The sequence below is a fragment of the Stylophora pistillata genome, chromosome 3 (assembly GCF_964205215.1).
Source record: "Stylophora pistillata chromosome 3, jaStyPist1.2, whole genome shotgun sequence".
Classification (NCBI taxonomy): Eukaryota; Metazoa; Cnidaria; class Anthozoa; order Scleractinia; family Pocilloporidae; genus Stylophora; species Stylophora pistillata.
This window is the reverse complement of record NC_142521.1, coordinates 30,785,114-30,805,964: the sequence shown is the minus strand read 5'-3', so window position 1 is coordinate 30,805,964 and position 20,851 is coordinate 30,785,114. Positions and strand designations below refer to the sequence as shown.

The window sequence follows — 20,851 nt, the reverse complement described above, 5'->3', positions numbered from 1 at the left end:
CGTAATGTAGTAACTCCCATACCTTGCATGCTTAGTAACCTCGCTTCCACTTCCGTAATGGCGGGCAACGTGCTCCGTATAAAGTAAACCGAAGAAGAAAACAAGTTTAATCTTGGAAATTGAGATGTTTCCTCAACAAAACCAGCAGAATAAGCCTGGAGGTATATTTGGAGCTCCTCAGCCTGCACAAAGTACGGGAGGATTCAATTTTGGGGCACCCGCAGGAACTACTCCTGCTTCGGGTTCAACTGCTTCGTCTGGCGGGTTCACCTTCGCTGCTCCAACGCAACAATCAGGTACAATTTGTGGCGACTTTCTCGACTAGTGCCACTGTTTATTGAAATAAGAAAAATTTTGTTCTTATTTCTTTAATTTTTGGATTAAGTGACAGAGAGAATCGTTTTAAAATCTACCCGAATAGTTTAGTTTAGTTAGTTTATTGTCTTCGCCAACCGGCAGGGACACCGCAACAGCTTGCGCCAATTACTAACTCACCCCATGGGAGGACATCCATCACACAGTAATCTCGTGCGTGGGAAATTAACGTCTCCAACCCCCAACCCTGCAGGAGACGAGACCTCCATTTATTCGTCCCTATCCGAGAAGACTAGAATATCTAACCATATCTTGATGTTATAGAAAGGTAGCAAATTCTTCTCAATTATTTTAAGACCTTGAGTGTTAGTCCGGCTGGGGCTCGAACCCTTGACCTCCCGCACAGCAGTCCAGTGCACTATCCATTGGGCTAACTGGGCAGTGGTTAGTAATAAATATATCTTATTAACCAAGGGCGAGGGCCGTACGGGGAGAATATCGGCCCGAGGTCTTGACAGTATGGACCTCGCTACACTCAGTCCATACAAAAAAGACCGAGGGCCAATATTCTTCCAGTACGGTCCCAAGCAAGCTTGGTTAATAAGAGATTTATTATACAACTGAAGTTCAAAGGGACACAAGTGCAGTATCATTCGGGACCATTCGGGACAGTGCCTGGTCCAATACTTAGAGAATATTGGACTGGCAGTAGAGCATTTTGATTGGTTGATTTTAGTTATTGGCCCTCTGACTGCCCGAGTCGTGTAATAATGTTCGAATATATACTTACATTTGTGAAGGCTCACCCTGTCATGCCAGGGTCAGACAATCAAAATGTTATTAATACGTAGAATGAAAATTTTGCAGAAAATTTATCTTGCATGAAGGTGAATTTTGGGGTTATGCAGACAAATGTTTGGGGTTCAAAACAATTGAAGTTTTTACTAAGAAGTAACGCTTTGCTATATTCTGTGTAAGGAGCAGGACAATTAAAGCGAAGAAAAACGTTTTTCTAGGTTTTAAACTTGTTGGGCTGGTCATTTACACAAGGTCTAACCCAAACCACTGTTTTTATGCAATTAGTGGGCTTTAGACTCCCTCTATAAGAAGGTTGATTTCATTAAATAAAGATCTTTCTTTTAGCTTTTGGCTCTCTTGACACTGTTCACAAATATAAATGTGTGGTTTCAGAAAATATTCATACCCCCCACGGAAGGGATTTGCTGTATGACCCACCTCCCCTCTGGATTTTCCGAAATTGGCCCCAAAATAACCCCCCCCTCCCCTTCCGGAATTTCCAAAAATTTCACACAATTCCTGGAAATATTGCTATCTGTTATTGAAGGGAACAGATAAGTAGTTTTTTCACTAGGATGCCAAATTTTGTGAGTTTCATGTATTTTTTGTTGAATTCTATAACAGGTAAAGCAAATTCCTCATGCGAATTCCTCATGCGCTCGAGTCACAAACAAATTTTGATTTTCATGTATTTTTAGCATTTCTGTTGAATTCTACAACAGATCAGTGAATTCCTTATGTACTCAAGTCATGAAGAAATTGTTGTCAAAGTTCTTGGCCACAGGCAAATGAAATGCAAGATCGCGTGGGAAATATAACTGTACTTTCTCTCACTGCGTCAAGAAGAAAGCAAAGAAATCAGGACCTCGTCATGCGATCAGACAGTGCAAGTATCGAATTTCATTCTACCAAATTTGCATATTTGAGTTAGCAGAAAATTTGCTTGTCGCTGATTCTAGTACCATTCCCATGTTTTCTTGAATGGTAAGGAATTTGTGCTTGATTAACGACTGGATGCTGTTTGTAAAAGTCTCGGTTAAGCGCAAGTTCAATGCACGTGCGAAGCCTGAGCTCGGTAGCCTGTTGTTCACTATGAATAAAGGCTGATAGGCCGATAGGCTAAAATTCACAAACCTAACAACCCGTCTCGGCCCATTGTCTCGGCTTGCAGTTGCCCTACCGAACTTATCTCCAGCTATTTAGACAGAATTATAGCTCCCATCGTCAAAACTTTACCATCGTATATTAAAGACAGCCAGCACGCTCTTCAAATTTTTCGCGACTTTAATTTCCATTGGCCAAAACAAACTTCTTTTCATCATGGATATTACGTCTCTTTACACTGTCATTCCTAATGGTGAAGGTCTTCCGGCCCTTAAACATTTTTTTGATCAACATACTGTTAATGAACCTAAATCTGAAACACTACTACGCTTAGCCAAACTAGTGCTCACGCTCAATTTTTTTTCATTCGGGGACAACTTTTTCAAACAAACCAGTGGTGTAGCCGTGGGTACCAAAATGGGACCTAGCTATGCCAATCTTTTTGTAGGTTTTGTCGAACACCAATTTTTCAGCCAATACAACGGCTCCAAACCTGAACTCTACAGTCGCTACATTGACGACTGTATCGGTGCCACCTCCTCTACCAGAGAGGAGCTGACTCAATTCATAACCGCAGTCAATTCTTTTCACCCAGCTCTGAAATATACCTGGGAAATTTTTTGACAATTCTTTATCCTTTTTAGACATCAAAGTTTCAATTGAAGGCAACGGTTTATGCACTAGTGTATATTACAAACCTACAGACTCGCATAATTACTTGTTGTATTCGTCTTCTCATCCATCCCACGTTAAGAATTCCATTCCTTTTTCTCAGTTTCTAAGACTTCGTCGTTTATGTAGTGATGACTCTGATTTCCACCACAAATGAGAGTCAATGTGCCAGTTTTTCAATAAACGTGGTTACCCTGATTCTGTCGTTCAAGCGGGTTACCACCGCGCCCAACTTATTGATCGACATTCAGCACTACAAACGTCACAAAAGGAAGATTCCGACTGCATTCCATTTACTCTCACGTTTCACCCTCATAACCACTCAGTTAATTCCATCATTCTTAAAAACTTTAAATTACTTCAAAACGATCCAGAGACAAGCACTATCTTTTTGCAGCCTTCATTCATTTCATTCAAATGGGATAAAAACATAGGCAATTTTTTGGTCAGAAGTTCGTTTCAGACTATTTATTTTATTTAATCACTTTCACCAGAGTGTGGTGAGGGTCGCACAACAGAGCGAGGCTCCAAATTAAGTGCGCCCTATATCCCACCCATCCCACCCCAGGGGAGGACATCCATCACACAGTAATCTCGTGTGTGGGAAATTAACGTCTCCTACCTCAACCCTGCAGGAGACAGGACCTCCATTTATTCGTCCCTATCCGAGAAGACTAGAATATCTAACCATTTCTTGATGTTATAGAAAGTTTAAGACTAATGACCAACCAGGCACTTTTAAATGCGCTCGTGCACGATGCAAAACGTGTCCTTTCATTCACAATGATGAGAGAATATCAGGACCCAAACGATCCATTAAGATCACCAATCACTTCAAGTGCACCTCCGCCAATGTAATCTATCGCATAACTTGCACTTATTGCAAAAAGATTTACATTGGCAAAATAGGCAGAAAACTAGGTGACCGATTCCGAGAACACCTTCGCAATGTGGAGAGGAATGACAAGGACACATCAAAACCAGTTGCTAGACATTTTAATTTACCTAACCATTCTAAGCAACACATGGCAATCTGCGGTCTTTCCTTACACTTAGGTAGCACGGAAAGCCGTAAAACTCTTGAACAAAAGCTCATCTTTCAAACTGGGTATCTAAATCCAACGGGTATCAACGAATGCTTTTCATTCCATGAATTTATTCGCATTTTTCTCGTTGCCATGTTCCCACCAATCACGTAGCTCCTTTTTCTGCCTTTAAAAGCACACACAACCCACAATTTCCCTATTCACTCCGACGAAGGGCTAACGCTCGAAACGTCAGCTTTTATAATCGTAACGGTGGACAATTTACCATTTCAACTTTGTTGATATATTCAAATTATTATGTTGTTCACTATGCCACATCGCTAAACTGGCGGCATTGAAAAGACAATTACCATCGCCATTTGTACAAACCGGAACGTAGGCCTGTGATGTAAATAAATCAGGGATAATTCGTTGAGCAGTTTTATCAACTTGCGATGGCATGAAACACGTCGAGAAATTCGTCTCCTGGTTATTCCATGCAGTCAGATTCCCGTGATTGCATTCCAACTGTTTGGCTGTGATGCAATATTGATGAAAATTGCCGCGGTTATTGCATAATAATATAAGATTTTGCCTGAAGAGATCCTTATTCATTATCTTGTTAAAAGGTCGGCTATCCACTCTGCTACTGCTAACACTTGAAGGTACTATTCACCTGTCAGTCTTGGAAGCGCAACTCTGCGTAATGTCTTCACTGCTCCTGATTTATGACAAGTATAATTCTTCGTGTTCAAAGTTTTGACATATAAGAGGTTAACTGAACATAAAATGTGATGCTTTTAAATGAGTTTGAAGTAGGTCATAAGTCACTCGTGCTTTGAAGGATAAAAGAGGTTGACTGAACATAAAATTGATATTTTTATATAAGTTTCAAGCAGATCATTAATCACTCATATTTTATATCTTTGCAAATTAATTGTCATGGTAAATTTTTGTGTTTTTTCTTTGTTACTCTCTTATGTGCCACAAGAACCCTCTGGAAATATTTCCCTATGGTCACCCCCCTCCCCCTTGGAAAATTAGGCAAATTGACCCCCTCCCCCCTGGAAAATCCACTCCCTTCCATGGGGGGGTATGGATACTTTCTGGAACCGCACAATGTTCAAAGGAAAGGTTCAGCTAGATTGAGGATTTCTAGGATGCAGTTTTGTAAAACAACAAGTAAACTTTGTTTTGATAATTGGCCCACTGAGATGTACGTACAACAATAATACAATAATTTACTCCTTTACTGAGTTATGTCTGGCTGGACAGGAAAAATTTGGCCCCTCTAAGAAAATATGTATTGAGCACAACAAGGTCAGCATATCCTGAATTCTTCTCTGTCCTGCCCTTCTACTCCATCATGAAAACATAATTAAAATCCTATTTCCTTTTGTCTTTGTTTGTCTAGGATTTCAGTTTGGCTCAACTACTACACCATCAGCTACAAAAGCTGGCACCACAGGGGGCCTTACTTTTGGGGTGACACCTGGGGGCACAGGAGGTCTAACACTGGGTTCAACACCTGCTCCTCAGACAGGGGGATTCACTTTTGTTACAAGACCAAGTAGTGGTTTTCAGTTTGGTACACCAACAACAACTGCAGCAACTGCCCAACAATCTGGAGGGTTTGCATTTAATGCTGCTTCAACAACTGGAATTTCCTTTGGTATACCTGCCACATCTTCTGGTCAAGCAACTGGAGGTGGTCTTGGGTTAGGAGGAGCAGGTAAGCTTTTCTCTCGGAAAGTAGCAGTGATAAGAACTGCAGGAAGTGGTTGAACATTCTGTAGATGTTGTGATTTGTCAGTGATGAGAAGACTGCCTATTTTCCAAAGCAAAAGATAGGGCAACATCATTGATCTGGGATTTGCATGGGTCCAGGAAACCTAGAAAGTCCTGTAATTGTCTTTTGACATTTTTCTATGAATGGATAGTCCTAGAAAAAAAGACTACAGGTTCTGAAAAGTCCAGGAAATCTGCCAAACTCAAGCAATAAAGTTTCAGAATTTATACTATGAGAAATGTATGTAGACTGCAATGCGAATTGATTTTGAAATCTTCAGAATGAAAGGATTTAAGGTGAAATTTGGAGCCCTGGAAGAATCAATCCGAGTCTTGGAAAGTCCTGGAAAAGTTTTTTAAAATTTGTTCCCAAAAAAGGGTACAGTATGAACTCTGTTGATCTGTAATAGGTGTGGCAGCAATGCTGTTAAACCTAGCCATTAAAATCATTCTCTTTTCTTTACTGGCTTCTGTGCTTTTTCACATCTTGTACTATGTTTCATAGTGTGAAATGTGTATGTGGAACTTTAATTTGTAGTTTCCTGAGGTATTTTTCAACTCAGTATAAATATGTTATGAAGGTTGAAAAGGGATATTGTTTTGTCCTTTCAGGTTCCGGGTTTTCATTCAGCAGCTCTGCACCAGCAGCCACCTCCACAGCAGGGGGCTTCTCACTGGGCATCACATCCACTGCTCCTTCCTCTTCATTCACTGGGGGTCTCGCCTTTAGCAAACCAGCTACCACAAGCACAGGGTTCAGCCTTGGTCAGACCTCAAGCTCAACATTTGCTGGTCAACAAAGTGGCCCTCAACAAAGTGGCCCGCAACAAAGTGGCACTCAACAAAGTGGACTGGTGACAGGTGGTGTTGCACCACTTGGGTTCACACTGGGAACTTCTAACACTACAGCAGTTACAACAGCGACTCCAACAATGGGTTTTTCACTCGGAGGTGCTGTGTCTTCTGCTCAGTCAGGACTGTCTTTTGGGGTAATCACTACAACAGCATCTACCAGTAACCCTAGCACTGCACCTACATTTGGGGCCCCTGTGGCCACAACCACCACCAGTGGATTTTCTCTTGGAACCACCCTCAAACCAGGTGGCACTGCAGCTGCCTCAGCTAGTGCTGGGTTTTCTTTCAATGCACCAGCTGCAGCAAGTGCTTCAGCAACACCAAGTTTAGGGTCATTATCTGGATTAGCGACAACTGCAGCACCCAGCACAGCCAGCAGTTCAGTCTCTTCAGCTCCCACTCTGAGTGCCAAGCTTTCAGGAATAGGTACAACTGCTGTTACAACTGCTTCAGGGTCACCAGCACCTGGACCATCAGGATTTAAACTTGGCACCACACAAGCAACATCACTGTCAACAGCGACGACAACAGGTCAGTTTGGTGACATGGCATGTGAAAATACTAATCTTGGCAGGAATGATTGATTAATTGCATTCAAGTTGACTTTAGGGATATAGATTTATAGTCAAACTTCCAAAGACAAAACTGGGGATGGAATCTAGGAATTTCGTCTATTCAGGGAAGAATCAGAATAGAACTTTTGTTCACTGGATAAGCTTACTAAGTGATCAAGGCTAGAGGTCTAGTCTACAGCTTTTGCTTTTGAGGTAAGCTTATCTGCTGTACAAAAGTGTAAATATTTCTATTCCAAAACTGGGAATAAATTCTTTTGTTCTGGAACAATGTAATTGTGCATTTATAATTTGTACTTTTGACTGCCTTCTGATTCTTGATATCATTTTTTTATACATATATATTTTTAGTGGCTTCAGCACCTGGAACCATAGCTAGCACTGCAAGGTGAAGGTTTTGATTTTGATTTTTCTCAACTTTTCAAAATTGATGTGTACAATTTAATGAAGGTTTATTGAATATGATGTAGAACAATCTGTTAAGCATTAACTTTCAGAAGTGATTAAGATGTAACTTCTCCCTGTAGTATCTATACATTATCCAGCAAACAGGTAATGAGAATACTCAAACTTATCAGGTATTAGTTATTAACCTGATCTAACACAAAATTCTAGCAAGGAATTTGCAAGGAAATGTGTAGCAGCTAGAGGAAAGAAATGCCAATCAGATCTCAGGAGTTAAAGGGTTAAAAACAAAGTTGAGATGTATCTCTCCCCTTAGCTAAGGAATGACAAAAAAGTTCTTGAATTGTTGCAATCCTTGATCCTTAATCCTGCATTCTTTTATTCCCAGTTCCCAGTTCCCAGTTCCCAGTTCCCAGTTCCCAGTTCGCAGTTCTCGATCTCCAATTCTGGATCATCGATTCTCAATAGTTTTGAGGATGGAGGGTCAGGTTTCAAGTTGAGACTGTCATCTTACTTTTGAGCAGTACTGTTACTTCCATGAAACAGCTGCAAGACAAAAATTGGAACAGGAATGAAAGGAACTCTCTCTTTAACCCCTAATTCACTTTATTTAGTTTAGCTTTTCATCTAGATTGTTAAAAATTATTTATATTTTCTCAATAGCTCCTCTGCGGCTGGAGCAGGAGCTCCTAGCAATGTGCCACAGCTGACTTACAAACAGCTTGAAGAACTTATTAACAAGGTAAATGCTGCACTCAACCTTTGTAGATTAGATTGTTTCAATTATGTTGCAATTCATTTCTTTGCGGTCAAATTCCCTCACAGTGATTATAGAATTGATTAATATTTTAATTTCTGTTAGAAAGTAGTATTGTAGCCCAACAAGAAGTTGAAAGGCTTGCTTTTGAACCCACCTCCCTTTTTTCATGCTTCATTTTCTGCAATTTTATAAATTACACTTTGCCTGCTATTTGCCTTGGACCACAGGAAAAAAAGATAAATTATTTAACATTTATTTAAAGGTGTCCATTGGTTTAAATTTTTTCATATGGAAATGGAACATTTCAGGTTGCAATCTTAAGCCTCTAATACTTGGATTTATCGCATTTTGCTTGATTTTATTCCATTTGTTTATCAGTAGTATGGTAGTAGTGCTAAGTAATTTAAACCAGAAATCTTGATTACTTTTTTTTTATATATATATAGTTATTGAAAATTTTTTTTTTAGTGGGCTTTGGAACTAGCAGACTATGAAAAAACATTTCTGGATCAAGCAGCACAAGTGAATTCATGGGATAGGCTTCTCATGGAAAATGGTGAAAAGGTGAAAATGATATACATAGTATTATTACACAACTCGGGCAGTCAGAGGGCCAATAACTAAAATCAACCAATCAAAATGCTCCATTGCCGGTCCAATATTCTCTAAGTATTGGACTGGGCACTGTCCCGAATGGTCCCTAATCATGATACCATGTCCCTTTGTACTTCAGTCGTATAATAAATCTCTTATTAACCAAGCTTGCTGGGGACCGTACTGGAAGAATATCGGCCTTCGGTCTTTTTTGTACGGACCTCGCTGCACTCGGTCCATACTGTCAAGACCTCGGGCCGATATTCTCCTAGTACGGCCCTTGCACTTGGTTAATAAGATATATGTCTGTCTCACTATGATTTCACTATTAGGCAAAATGATGTGATTAGTACAGAATTGCTTTAATGGGCTTGGCATGGGACCTTAGATTTTGAGAACTCTCTGTAACAGACTATGGACGGGCTGTTTCAGTTTGCATGGTACAGTCTGGGTTTGGACCCTGGGTGAATCATTGCATTGTGTTCTTAGGTGAGACACTTAATTCTCATACTGTCTGACCGTGCGTCCATCCAGCAAGCTGTCTGGGAAACTCAAAGAAATCCTTGGAATCAATTTGCAGCAAAGTGGCACCCCATCAAAAGGAAGTAGCAAGCATGTCCCAGACTAGAGAAATATGTTTTGCATCTTGTCACCAGTGTGGGACAAAGTCCCCATGAGGAATCAAACCTCAGACCTTCAGATTCTGCATTCCGATGCTCTACCACAGAGCCATGGAGACTCTACAATGGGCAAGGCCCATTAACAAATTCGTATATGACATGTTGCCCTGTACATTGCTATGATCAGCAATGTTAATAGCATAAATGTTTTGTGAATAGAATAAGGAAGATGGTAAGTTTTCTTTACCGAGCTCAAAACTTACCTTCTTTCTTATTCTATTTTGAAGACGTGTCTCATGTGCAGTAGTTGTCTGTCTTGTGAACACTGTAAATGACGATGACTTGATTGTGTATTCAAATGAAAAGTGTCTAACATTTTAGATCACTGAGCTGAATGCTGGTGTGGAAAATGTGAAAGCAGAACAAAAAAGGTAAACATTGGCAGATGACTTAAGTTTCTCAGTGTTCTCCTTTTGAGAAATACTGCCTGTAGTACCAGGTACCTCTTATTGCTGCCTAAAATTGTTTGTAATTCTTAAAATTTCAACAGGTAATAGGATTACTCTCCCAGTTTCAAAATTTATTACACCTGTCTTGCATAAAATAAGGGAGAACAATGGTTACATGAGCACTGTCTATGGAGTTAGGGTGTTGCAGTATTTAAGCAATGAATAATAGTTTCCACTCATCAGTTGGACAACCAGCAGGAAATGTTTTGCCAACTGATGGGTTAAAATATTATATTCTGGAGGGGCTGTAGGTAGAAACTCCTCAAAATTCTGGCTTTGCTTCAAGGACCCAACTTTTACTTTACTACTTATCAAAATCTTAAGGGTTTAACTGAGAATATGGACGGTGGTTCAAAACAAGCCTCTTAGAAATTCTGTCAATAGAGTGCAATTCTTAGTTGTGATGAATTTTCTAAGCATTAATCAGTCATCAGGTAAAGCAGACACAATTTGTTGAAACCACTTGTGTACAAAATGTATTGCTAGACTAGATCAAGAGTTGGACTTTATTATGGCCCAACAACAAGAACTGGAGGAAATGTTGAAGCCACTGGAAGGTGCAGTGAGTTCTAGCAACAGAGGAGGCAGGCAGCTTCAGCAGGCTGATAAGGAGAGGGACTTTACGTAAGTAGAACACAATCTGTAACAACATTTTCATGGATAATTGTGGTGGAGGTTATGATATGTACTAAATTGAAAGCTGGCAGTTCATCAAGATGTGCTTAGAAAAAAAATTGGAGTCCTAAATGTACAACCACATTCAGTAAGTGATTTGTGTGGGCATTCCCTGAAGGATTGGCATCAATTAGTGACAACATTACCTGTAACTTGTTCCATGCAAATTATTCTCAAACAGGTACAAATTGGCTAAAGATGTTGATGGACAGTTAAAGCAAATGGTGAAGGATCTCAAAGCAATCATTGAACATCTTAACACTGCAAATACTCAGCAACAAGACTCAGATGACCCTGTAAGTGATTGCTGTTTGGCAAAGTCACTGTTGAAAGTTTTAAGAAAACTAATAATTTCACAAACCAGAGAAAATGGGCTGTCCCTACACTCCCTTCTCTTTTGCTGATTTTTTTTCTCTTCTTTTGTGTTTAGATTGCACAGATTGCCAAGATATTAAATGCACACATGAATTCACTACAGTGGATAGATCAAAATTCAGGTGAGCTGCAAAAGGGATTGGGAACTATCCTTCTTAGCATGTACTGGTAATGCCAAGGGGAGGGTGGGTGGGCGGGGTAATGCAGTTTTGATTCTTTAATCAATTTATCCATTGTCTCTAATTAACAAGTTGAGAATTTCAGTTAACCCTACTTATTAGGTAAGCAAGGCAAGAAGTGGTTTTCCTTCTTAATTTTTTCAGAGTTGGAATTACCTGTAACAAACTTCTTTATCCTATAGGAATCCTTCAGAGAAAGGTTGAAGAGATTTCTCGCCTCAGTGAAACAAGAAGAAAAGAACAGGAAAGAAACTTCAGATTGGTGAGTTTTAGGTATTTTTGTTTGTTTGTTTGTTTTAAAGAAATAAAATTCAAGATTAGAAAACTGTAGTTTTTGCTGCACATAAAATGCAGATAAAAGAAGAATATTCTATATTTTGAGAGTACAGTTTTAGACCTTAGTTTTAGCTGCATATTCCTTATGATAGAGGAGTAATCATTCTAATAATGGAGAGTATAGTCCTTAAGCAAAATCATTTGCGTGATTGCATTGCATTTTTGATGCCACTGGGACGTTACCCTCATCTATAGGCCTGACATATTTACTAATATTAGGGCAAGTTTTAAGGTTTGTAAGGCGTGAAGTTTTGGTAAGAATGAATTTGACTCTTAAATCCATCAAAGATAATTTGCAAAATAACCTACACTTAAATGCATGGTACTGTCTATGGATTTCATATTTGCAAGCCTGAGTTTATTTGATACAAGAATCATTGTATGGGTTTCCTTTTTCTCTTTCTTGCAGGCATTTGATTGATAATTTTTCCACTCTTTCAATACAAGTTGTACGGCACATCACAGCTACCATAGTGTATAGTGTTAAACACGGCACACCTGCCAGCATAATAGATCATTTTGTGAGAGGGAAGAATGAGCTGAGAACTTGTGAGAAGAAAGATTGATGAATTTCTTGTCTTGCAGCTCTGCCTCCTGGTTTAACAGTTTTCATTTCTATAATTATCTATTTCAAATATTCCTAAAATCATAAGCTAGGCAAGTATGATAGAGCAGCTGTAATATGGTGTTGGTGTGCAAACAAGTCTGTAAATCCCAAGTCATGTTTAAAGTACTCTTTTTTAAAAAAAAGATTAAACAATCAAGTTTGTTGTTTCCTTTGAAATATTTTGCCTTTTTGATTAACAGGGTTTGTACCCCATGCCCCCCCACCCCAGTCTTTTACCCAGACCTCTCACGGCCAAGCGGTTGTGAGGTCTTCAGTTACCGTTACACGGTAGGATCTAGTTACGAGATTAGCCTCACCCTCCAGATGGTCCCTGTAATGGGAAGGGTACCTCTTACCGCGCTTGGCTTGTCAGTCAGCATTTTATATGTGACACTGTCAGGACCACCCTTGCCAGGATAATTGGACCTTAAAATTAACTTTTGGTTAAAGTGGGGTATACCGACCTCATACGTAGGACTTTTTTCATCCTCTCACAATTTTTTAGCCAAAAGTCTTGGGAATGATGTTGAACAGTACCCTCAGAAGCATTCCGAAAATGTTCCATTCTGGTCAGATGTGATGTGAAAGATGCTAAATCCCAGTTTATTTCCCTTTTTTACGCTTGTAATTCCCATCCTTGTGAAACATCCCATTTTCTCAATAAAGAAAGAAGCCAAATTCTAGTTTCATATTGCCAAGCACGTGTGGCGAGCAGTTCTTGGACGCTGGGAGCGGAGGTGTGGCCTGTAACGGTATCCAATCGATTCGCCCACGGACCAGCTCGCCCACGCATGAAGTAACTTCAATAAGCGGAGCTCATTACAGAACTAGTCCTGTTCTGAGTTCAGGTCTGAGTTTTTTTATGAAATGATTGTCACGTTGGGATGTCACGCGTGACACGCATGCTTTATGACATAATTACATAACGGCTCGCACGTGGTTTTTGTTTTGCTTTTCGACTCGTATCTTCTGACGGAATGATAATGAAACAATTGAAGTTTCGAGAACGATTCGTTAATATCATGCCGTTGCAATTCAAACAGAAGTGTTTGGCAACCAGCATACCATTACATACGAACACTTTTTGAATTTTGTAAGCCAAAGAATCAAATAGATTGTTTGAGGATTTGGATCTCATCATCTGACGGTGCGTGTGTAACGGTATGCCGGTTACCGAACACTTTGGTTTGTAAATGACCGTAACTATATGAAAATCATATAAGTGAACTGAAGGATCTTCGCTGTAATGAGCACTACTTGGAAGGTAATAGGAAAGTAACTTTAAGAGTGTACGAGTTGAGGTGGGCATTTTGGTCCGTGGGCGACTCGACTGTAATTCCCTGTAACAGCCCTCTGGTTTTCCCGACTATCTCTCACGATGTCGCGGTTTTGCCGCTAGTTGTCACAGTCGCGCCCGCTTGACGCTTAAACCATCGATTACTCAGTCTAAAATTTTTTCCACTCTATTTTTCCTTTGAAAGCATGCAGCATGCTTGGAAAAATAGGAAGGAATTCTTATTACAGTTACTGAATTTTTCTTTTTCGTACTCGTTTCCCGCGGGTTATCCCGTATCCCGAACGTTGGACCATACCCGGCAAAAGTCTGGGTTATAGTCACACAGGTTGTTAGCGAAGAAATAATAGTTGAATATGGAGGAGGCCGAGGACGCCAATCAGCCTAAAAAAGGCATTTTGAGGCACAAGTCTGAAGACAAACACCAGTATGTATCGCTTTTAATAACAATTAAGCTATCAACATTTTTGTGACTGAAGATATTTTGTCTCAGAGTGATCTTTGGCGCATCTGTAGAATTCCTGACTTTCTGCACGCACGCCGAAAACCTCACATGAACACCAACTGAAGTTACTTTAAGTACTACATTTTCTTTATTGTCGATGGAAAGTAACAGTTATTTCCTCCGAAAGAACTTCAGTAAGTTTCGGTTTTAATGAACTGTAAGCAATGTGCTTGAGACTGCTGTTAACAGCTGTGCAATGGAGAATATAACTAACAGTCAACCTGCTGTTGTTTGAAAGTACGCGTATAATTTTCACGATCGCAATTACTGAATGCTAAGTATTCCTTTCTCCTGCTCTTCTGTAAGCCATTTAAGAAAGCTCTCTTTACCCTTACAATATTGCATATACCTTATGGAGTCCAATGCAAACTCCTAGAACAAAATAGCACCGTTCGCGGTTCGCTTCTTTCGCCCGACTTGCATGGGAACTCTAGTGTCCTCGTTTTGCGACCTTTGTTTTTAATCGACGACTAAGGTTGTACATGTACTCATTGCCTTGATTGTAAAAATCTTAAATCTAGCCAGTAGTTTTCGCTTTCATCGCACTGAAAGTGTAAAAGAAATTATGGAAAAAATTTATTCTTTGTAACTGGAGTCCCTGCATGCATTCAGGGAGCAGAGGTACAGAATCGAGCTCAAACAGGTTTTCGAAATTTTAATTTATAAACCTGAGGTGTAGGTTTTCGATGGACCCTAATCTTTTTACTGCTTCGTTATTTGTTAAATTTTCCTCGAAGTGTGAATAAAGGAGTCTCAGCTAGAATATTGTTTGTTTCTAGAGAAGCACCTTTGATATCTTGGCATAAATTTTGAATCATCAAAGATAACTTCTTCATACAAAATTTTTTGTTGGGATCAGAAATCTAACAGATTAAAAAAATACCCCCTGTATACGGGCACAGTGTCAAGATATGATAGAGCTTATAAAATTAGTTTATGTTGTATGACTTAAGGCTCTCTCTATTTAATTTTTCTGTTTTGCAAGGAAATCTTTAATATGTAAATTGTAAATATACACTTAAGTGGTGTCTGCAATGCATACTCAATGTGTAAGGCGAGATACAATTTTCTTCCCTTAATCTATTAGTCGGGGAATAAATTTTTAAATTCTCCGATGATGGTGAAGCTCATTTGTGGCTTGAAGGCATGTAAACATATCAGTGGTATTGTTTAAGGTGTAACCTTTAATACAACTTTTTTCCAACAAAGTTGTAATTGGTTTGATTCAAGTGAAATTCTCTCAGTTTATTGATTTTTCATTTTCTGATTAACATTCACTTACAATCTTTCACTACAGACAAATGTTTTTGTCTATGAAATTTTTCATTGTTGAGTTCTAACTGAAAAGAAATCGACTACATTCTATGAAAATTTTAATTGTAAGCTTGGAATATGGAATTTTAAAAATTGTTTTAATGGTAATGACTTTGTGACTTGATTGGTGTGCCACAGATCCTTCTCCAATTTTCTGAGAAGTTCCTTTGCACACATCCTGTTATAATGAAATAGAGAAGCTTCCTCTAATTAATGCTAATGGTTAAAGCAATGTTTTCTGTGAGCAACACCTGTTATGTTCAGAACTACATACTGGGTGGCAATTTTCTAGATTTGGAATTTAAAACAGGGTTGTGTATTCCTCTATGCAAAATCAACTATGTAAAAATGAGTATTATTAAATGTGTAGTGGATATCATCCAGAGTTAATTCCTATTTATGCAAGAATATTGTGATTACAACCTTGGATAACAAATTGCGTAGAAAAGTGTACATTATATTTCTGTGTAGTTTAAATATTGTCAATAATGTTTCATGTGACTTCTATTTATAGCAGATTTGTTTGAAAATGTGTGGGTAAGAGAAAGTTGAATAATTATGTGTGTGTGTTTTTGAATGTGGGCAGGTCCATATTCAAATTGAGTTCTGCTCATAAAATGTGGTTTCTAGACTGGGCCAACTTCAACATAATTATATTTTAGGTGGAAATTTTTTTTCCTGAAGACTGATCTTTCCTTTCTATTTAGCGATTCTCTAGTTGGAATCTTTGTTGAATTAAATTAGAGGAGAGTGTTGAAAGCAGAAAGATAAATTTTGAATATTAACTATCAAGTCAATGAGAGGAAGTAAAAATTCTTAAATAAGTACTGATTTCTCACTCTTCCATTTATTTCTTTCCAACTCTGAAACTGTTTACCATTTATTTGAACAAAGACACTGCCCTTTCCCAATTTTTTCTGGAGGGAAGGGGGGGGACAGGCTGTACACAGGCTATAAACAAAATGATGTTATATTCTTGGATAATGTGTACTTATTGACGGAGTGGAAGTACAAGGTCTGCAGGTCATGTTTGAGAGCCAAATATTTTCCCGTACTTTTTGAACAAACTCAGTCAACTATTTTACCGTATGACCACTAAGTGTTGAAAATTTGGAAAATTTTGTTTTAATGTAAGTAGGACTGGGTTGACAGATGTATGTGGAAGTCAACCATAAAATAGATTCAACATTAAAAACTTTTCCTTTCTCTTTTAGTCAGAAATTGAGTCCATTTTGCTACAGTACTTTTTCCAGTGTGTTACTAATTGAAATACCATTTGTTGCGACACTAAGATGAAACCCACCAGCTGTTAAGTCCATCTATTCTTAGCACCTTTTTGCTGGTTGAGTCAACCAGCACCTTTTTGCTGGTTGAGTCAACCAGCAAAAGGTAGAGTATGTATCTATAGGTGGAGAAGCTAATACATGTCTAAAAAGGGTGGAAGCCATCATGCACACACCTTTTAAGAGAATTTTTAGAAACTTGCATTTCATTTTCTTGTTTCCGTCTTCTTTCAGTTTTTGCAACAAAGCAGGGCAAGATGGCTTTTTCTGAATTGGCTTTTAAGAATTGCAGTAAGGAAGACATCATAACGTAGTTAGAATAGAAAAAAATCAAATCTGAAAAATTTCAAACACTCTTTATTTCAGCTCAGGTATTCATTGGGATGAAATGAATATTTTAATGACACATCATCCCCCAGATAAAGACTATGGCCATATGAAGATCAATGAGCCTCCAACACCATACAGCAAGTGGAAAGATCCAGGTGATGATGAAGGTGAAGGGACCGCAGATCCCTTTTCTGACGATGAAGCTGATCCACAAAAGTTAGATCCAGAAAACTTACATGATAGGTAAATACAGTCTAGCTAAGGGTTTTAACCCCCAAAAGGGATTGACTGGTAACTCCTCCATGCAATTTCAGTATGTTATCTTGCAACCAGGTAAGGAGAATATAAAAGCTTATCAGCATCTCACCAAATTCCCCTGTTTAATTTACAAGGAACTGTATGGCAGTCAGTAGGGAGGGATAAATTTGATCGTGGGAATTGAAAGGTTAGGGGTTTTGACGCTTGGGTAACAGATGTTGTTAGAGTGTGATTGTCTTTTCATGTGTGTGCAATTGCATAGTCCAGGAAAGAAGTGTTGTAAAGATTAGGCCATTGTACCAAGAAAGATTATGTTCAGTTAAGACTGGAAATGTGAAGGTTTGTCTAGTGTTTGAATGTGTTGTAACTTATAGCAGAGCTCGCAGAGCATAGCCTCATAATTTTACAAAATGGTAGTAGTAACCCATCGAGCTGAAGAAATTTGGACTTATGACCGTACGGGTGTCCGTACAAGGTGCTACTTTTAGCATGTGTGGTCAACTGTACCGCAGGCACGCCAATGCCATGGCTTTGTCTAGTAGTCCAGTGGTCAGTGCACTGGGCTCAGAGTTGGATGACCTGGGTTCCAGTCCTGGCCAGGGCAAGGCATTGTGCCTTTGAGATGTGCGGGAAAAAAAATGTAAGCTCCGCTTTTAGGTTTGGCTAAATCTAGATATTGATTCATCCGTCAGGATCAAAGATGCTCCAAAGAGAGGCTCTTGGGATGAAAATGCTGAAAATGATGATGATGATGATGATGAAATTGATGAGGATTTAACAGAAAGTCAAAAAGGTGAGAAACAAACACAGCTTGAATAGGAAAATTTTAAGACACATGTCAATTGTACACCTTTACTTAAATGAACTGATTTCTATTTTTATGTTCTCTCAGTTACTACATGTATATTTACTGTGATGGGTCAAGTTAGCATGTTGCACTTTACTGCTCAGACAGCATGTGAAAATCTCGCACTGTATTTGTTGGCTAGCTTTCCTGTTATTACTTCATGGGGCAAATGAAATTTTAAATCCTTCACCTTCTTTACACTTTGTGTACGAGTTAGTGGAAGACTGATTTAGAATTTTAAACTGCCTCATTTTGTTTTCAGCATGTGCCAGGTATTCAAGGTCCATGTGATTATAAAATTTCTAAAACCTGTCAGCCTTGCAGTAGACTTGTTATAAGTATTTGCCAACCTCATCTTTTTGCTTAGAAATGTGTTTTCCAACCCCTTGTTCCCTCCCCCCCCCCCCCATATGATTTGTGGCCTGTGCATTTGGGCCATAAGTAGAGTGCAGTTTAGGGCCTCAGTTTGCAGGCCTTTAATTGTAAGGGGAAAAACTAAGGCTGTAACTTGAATTATTACACGACTCGGGCAGTCAGAGGGCCAATAACTAAAATCAACCAATCAAAATGCTCTATTGCCGGTCAATATTCTCTCAGTATTGGACCGGGCACTGTCCGGAATGGTCCCAAATGATACCGCACTTGTGTCCCTTTGAACTTCAGTCGTATAATAAATCTCTTATTAACCAAGCTTGCTTGAGACCGTACTGGAAGAATATCGGCCCTCGGTCTTTTTTGTATGGACCTCGCTGCACTCAGTCCATACTGTCAAGACCTTGGGCCGATATTCTCCCAGTACGGCCCTCGCACTTGGTTAATAAGATATTTGTACAGACCTTGAACTTGGTCAGGAAGAGGTATGTGAAAATAACTATCTGTCCACTTCCCTTCACTCTAGAACATAAAAAAGCCTTCAAAGATAAGAGAAGGGTACACTACAATGAATATTCCAAAGTTAAACTTGCAAGGAAACTTATAGAGCAAGAGTTAAAAGATCTAGAAGATGACAATGATGAGTCACTAGACACAGCTAAAGAAGGATCAAGTTCAACAGATGCTGGTGCAGCTGATACTCAGGTGTTGTATTGTGCTGTAATCATTGGCCCTGAACTAGCTTTTTCACTCCCATTTCACCCTAGTGTCTCCCATACAATTCTTATGTGGTTAGTTTTGAGAATTAAGTATTGGATCGACTAATAATCCCTCAATTGATATTTTACTTCACTCTCGTCACTTGTCTGCTTGATATTGTGTTGATACTGTAAGGAGAAATTCTGTCTTGGTCAGTCATGGGAGTTAAATGGTTATAAGGTCATGAGATTAAAAGAAATGATTGCCAATTAAAGAAGCTCTTGATGCTTAAACAAATTCTGCTTGACAGCACATATAGAACAACTCGGAGAATATACCCAACTGATGTTTGATTGTAGGAAGTTTTAGGGGACTAAGGAACCTAAATTAGTACCACCAAACAAGCAGAGTTCCAAGCTTGACATTTTTCAGAGTCACCATTTAGTTACCTAAAATTGTGAAATGGTTGCCAGAAATAAATTTTGGTTGCCAGAGACTGAAAAAGATACTTGTTGTAAAGTTACATGACCTACTTTATAACTGCTGACAACGCTGCCTACCTTTGTGGTAAGCAGTACAGTTGGCAAAGGTTTTTGGAGACTCATGAGACATTAAGTCACCAGAATTTATTCAGTCTCCATGGCAGCTCATTTAAAATCATGGAAAGAGTAGCTTTCTGGAATATGAGCATTGACTAGGGCATAGACTTCAGTGGTTTTCAGTTTACCAAATGATGTGGTTCTAATAATTTTCTTTTCAGTCTAATTCTAAACAAATAAAACAATGATATGTACTTGAACTTATTCTCTCAGCATTGTGGAATGTTACAATTACTATTTTTCTCTTTTTCTTGTTTTTCATCTTGACATATTCTTATTTTTTCTTTTTTTCAGATGGATGAGACATAAAAACCATAGTCTTGTAGTAATACTCTTGTAATATTGAACAACAAGCAAGAAAATGTCGAAAGATTGTAACCCAAACTGAAAAGATTATATAAAAAAATATCTGATAGTAGGTATATCACAGCTTAATTTACAGAACAGCCAAATATTCCATGTTAGTAAGCATCATGGTAGAAATAGGAAAAACTCGAGACAAGAATAATTTGTAACTGTTTAATGCACATTTTACCTGTTACATAAAGTTATAAGTTATTGCCCATATAGTAAATAGCTGTTTATTAGCCGGCATAGTTGAACTTAGTGTTAGAGATAAAGTTACTCTCACTTGAACCAGAAATCATGTCACGGATTTCACTGACTGTTTTTTTCTCTTTAACCCTTGAAACTCCCAAGATCTGATTAATAATTCTCCCCTGTAGCTGCTTTACATTTCCTTTTAGATGAGTAACAAGAATTGGGTGTTAGATCAAGGTGACTGCTTCTACCTGATAAGTCTGGGTATTCTCATTACCTGTGTACTGGACAATGTAATGTTATTACATAGGGAGAAGTTGCATGCCCATCAGTTCTGGGAGTTTGAAGGTGAACCTTTTACTTGCATTCTCACCAAGTGAACTACTCTTATGACTTACAAATGGAAATCTTTTAATCCTGCTTTTTTGTGATTCCCTCAAATACAAAACTAAGTTTTCAGTATCAGATTAAAATGCATGAAGATCTTAAAGTTTATTTTCCTAATACACTCCTTGGAAAGTCATTCTTGAGAATTTGTTGTATTAACCGGAGAAATTATGCGCACAAAAAGTAGAGTTGTTTTCAGAATTATAGATTATTAATAAACTTATTTCATTGAGA

The 20,851-nt window shown here is 38.7% G+C and overlaps 2 protein-coding genes across 4 annotated transcripts; both read left to right on the top strand.

The window, feature by feature from the left end:
• Positions 1-21: 21 nt before the first annotated feature.
• On the top strand, positions 22-12,366 carry LOC111323379 (uncharacterized). Of its 3 annotated transcripts, none has more exons than XM_088753526.1 (12): positions 33-296; positions 5,329-5,646; positions 6,315-7,088; positions 7,481-7,517; positions 8,198-8,276; positions 8,763-8,858; positions 9,890-9,939; positions 10,504-10,641; positions 10,874-10,988; positions 11,123-11,189; positions 11,429-11,508; positions 11,992-12,366. In XM_088753526.1, the coding sequence occupies exons 1-12, from the start codon at positions 125-127 to the stop codon at positions 12,001-12,003; spliced, it is 1,938 nt and encodes a 645-aa protein (XP_088609652.1). In that variant the 5' UTR covers positions 33-124; the 3' UTR covers positions 12,004-12,366. The 3 variants fall into 3 exon arrangements, with proteins under 3 accessions (XP_088609653.1, XP_088609652.1, XP_088609651.1); XM_088753525.1 differs by having other exon boundaries at positions 8,195-8,276; XM_088753527.1 differs by lacking the exons at positions 9,890-9,939; positions 10,504-10,641; positions 10,874-10,988; ... (1 more) ...; positions 11,429-11,508; positions 11,992-12,366 and adding an exon at positions 9,378-9,879 and having other exon boundaries at positions 22-296; positions 8,195-8,276.
• A 1,395-nt stretch (positions 12,367-13,761) lies between these two features.
• LOC111323429 (protein phosphatase inhibitor 2) lies at positions 13,762-20,851 on the top strand. The gene is made up of 5 exons (XM_022926767.2): positions 13,762-13,910; positions 16,952-17,158; positions 17,866-17,966; positions 18,919-19,097; positions 19,985-20,851. The coding sequence occupies exons 1-5, from the start codon at positions 13,840-13,842 to the stop codon at positions 19,997-19,999; spliced, it is 573 nt and encodes a 190-aa protein (XP_022782502.2). The 5' UTR covers positions 13,762-13,839; the 3' UTR covers positions 20,000-20,851.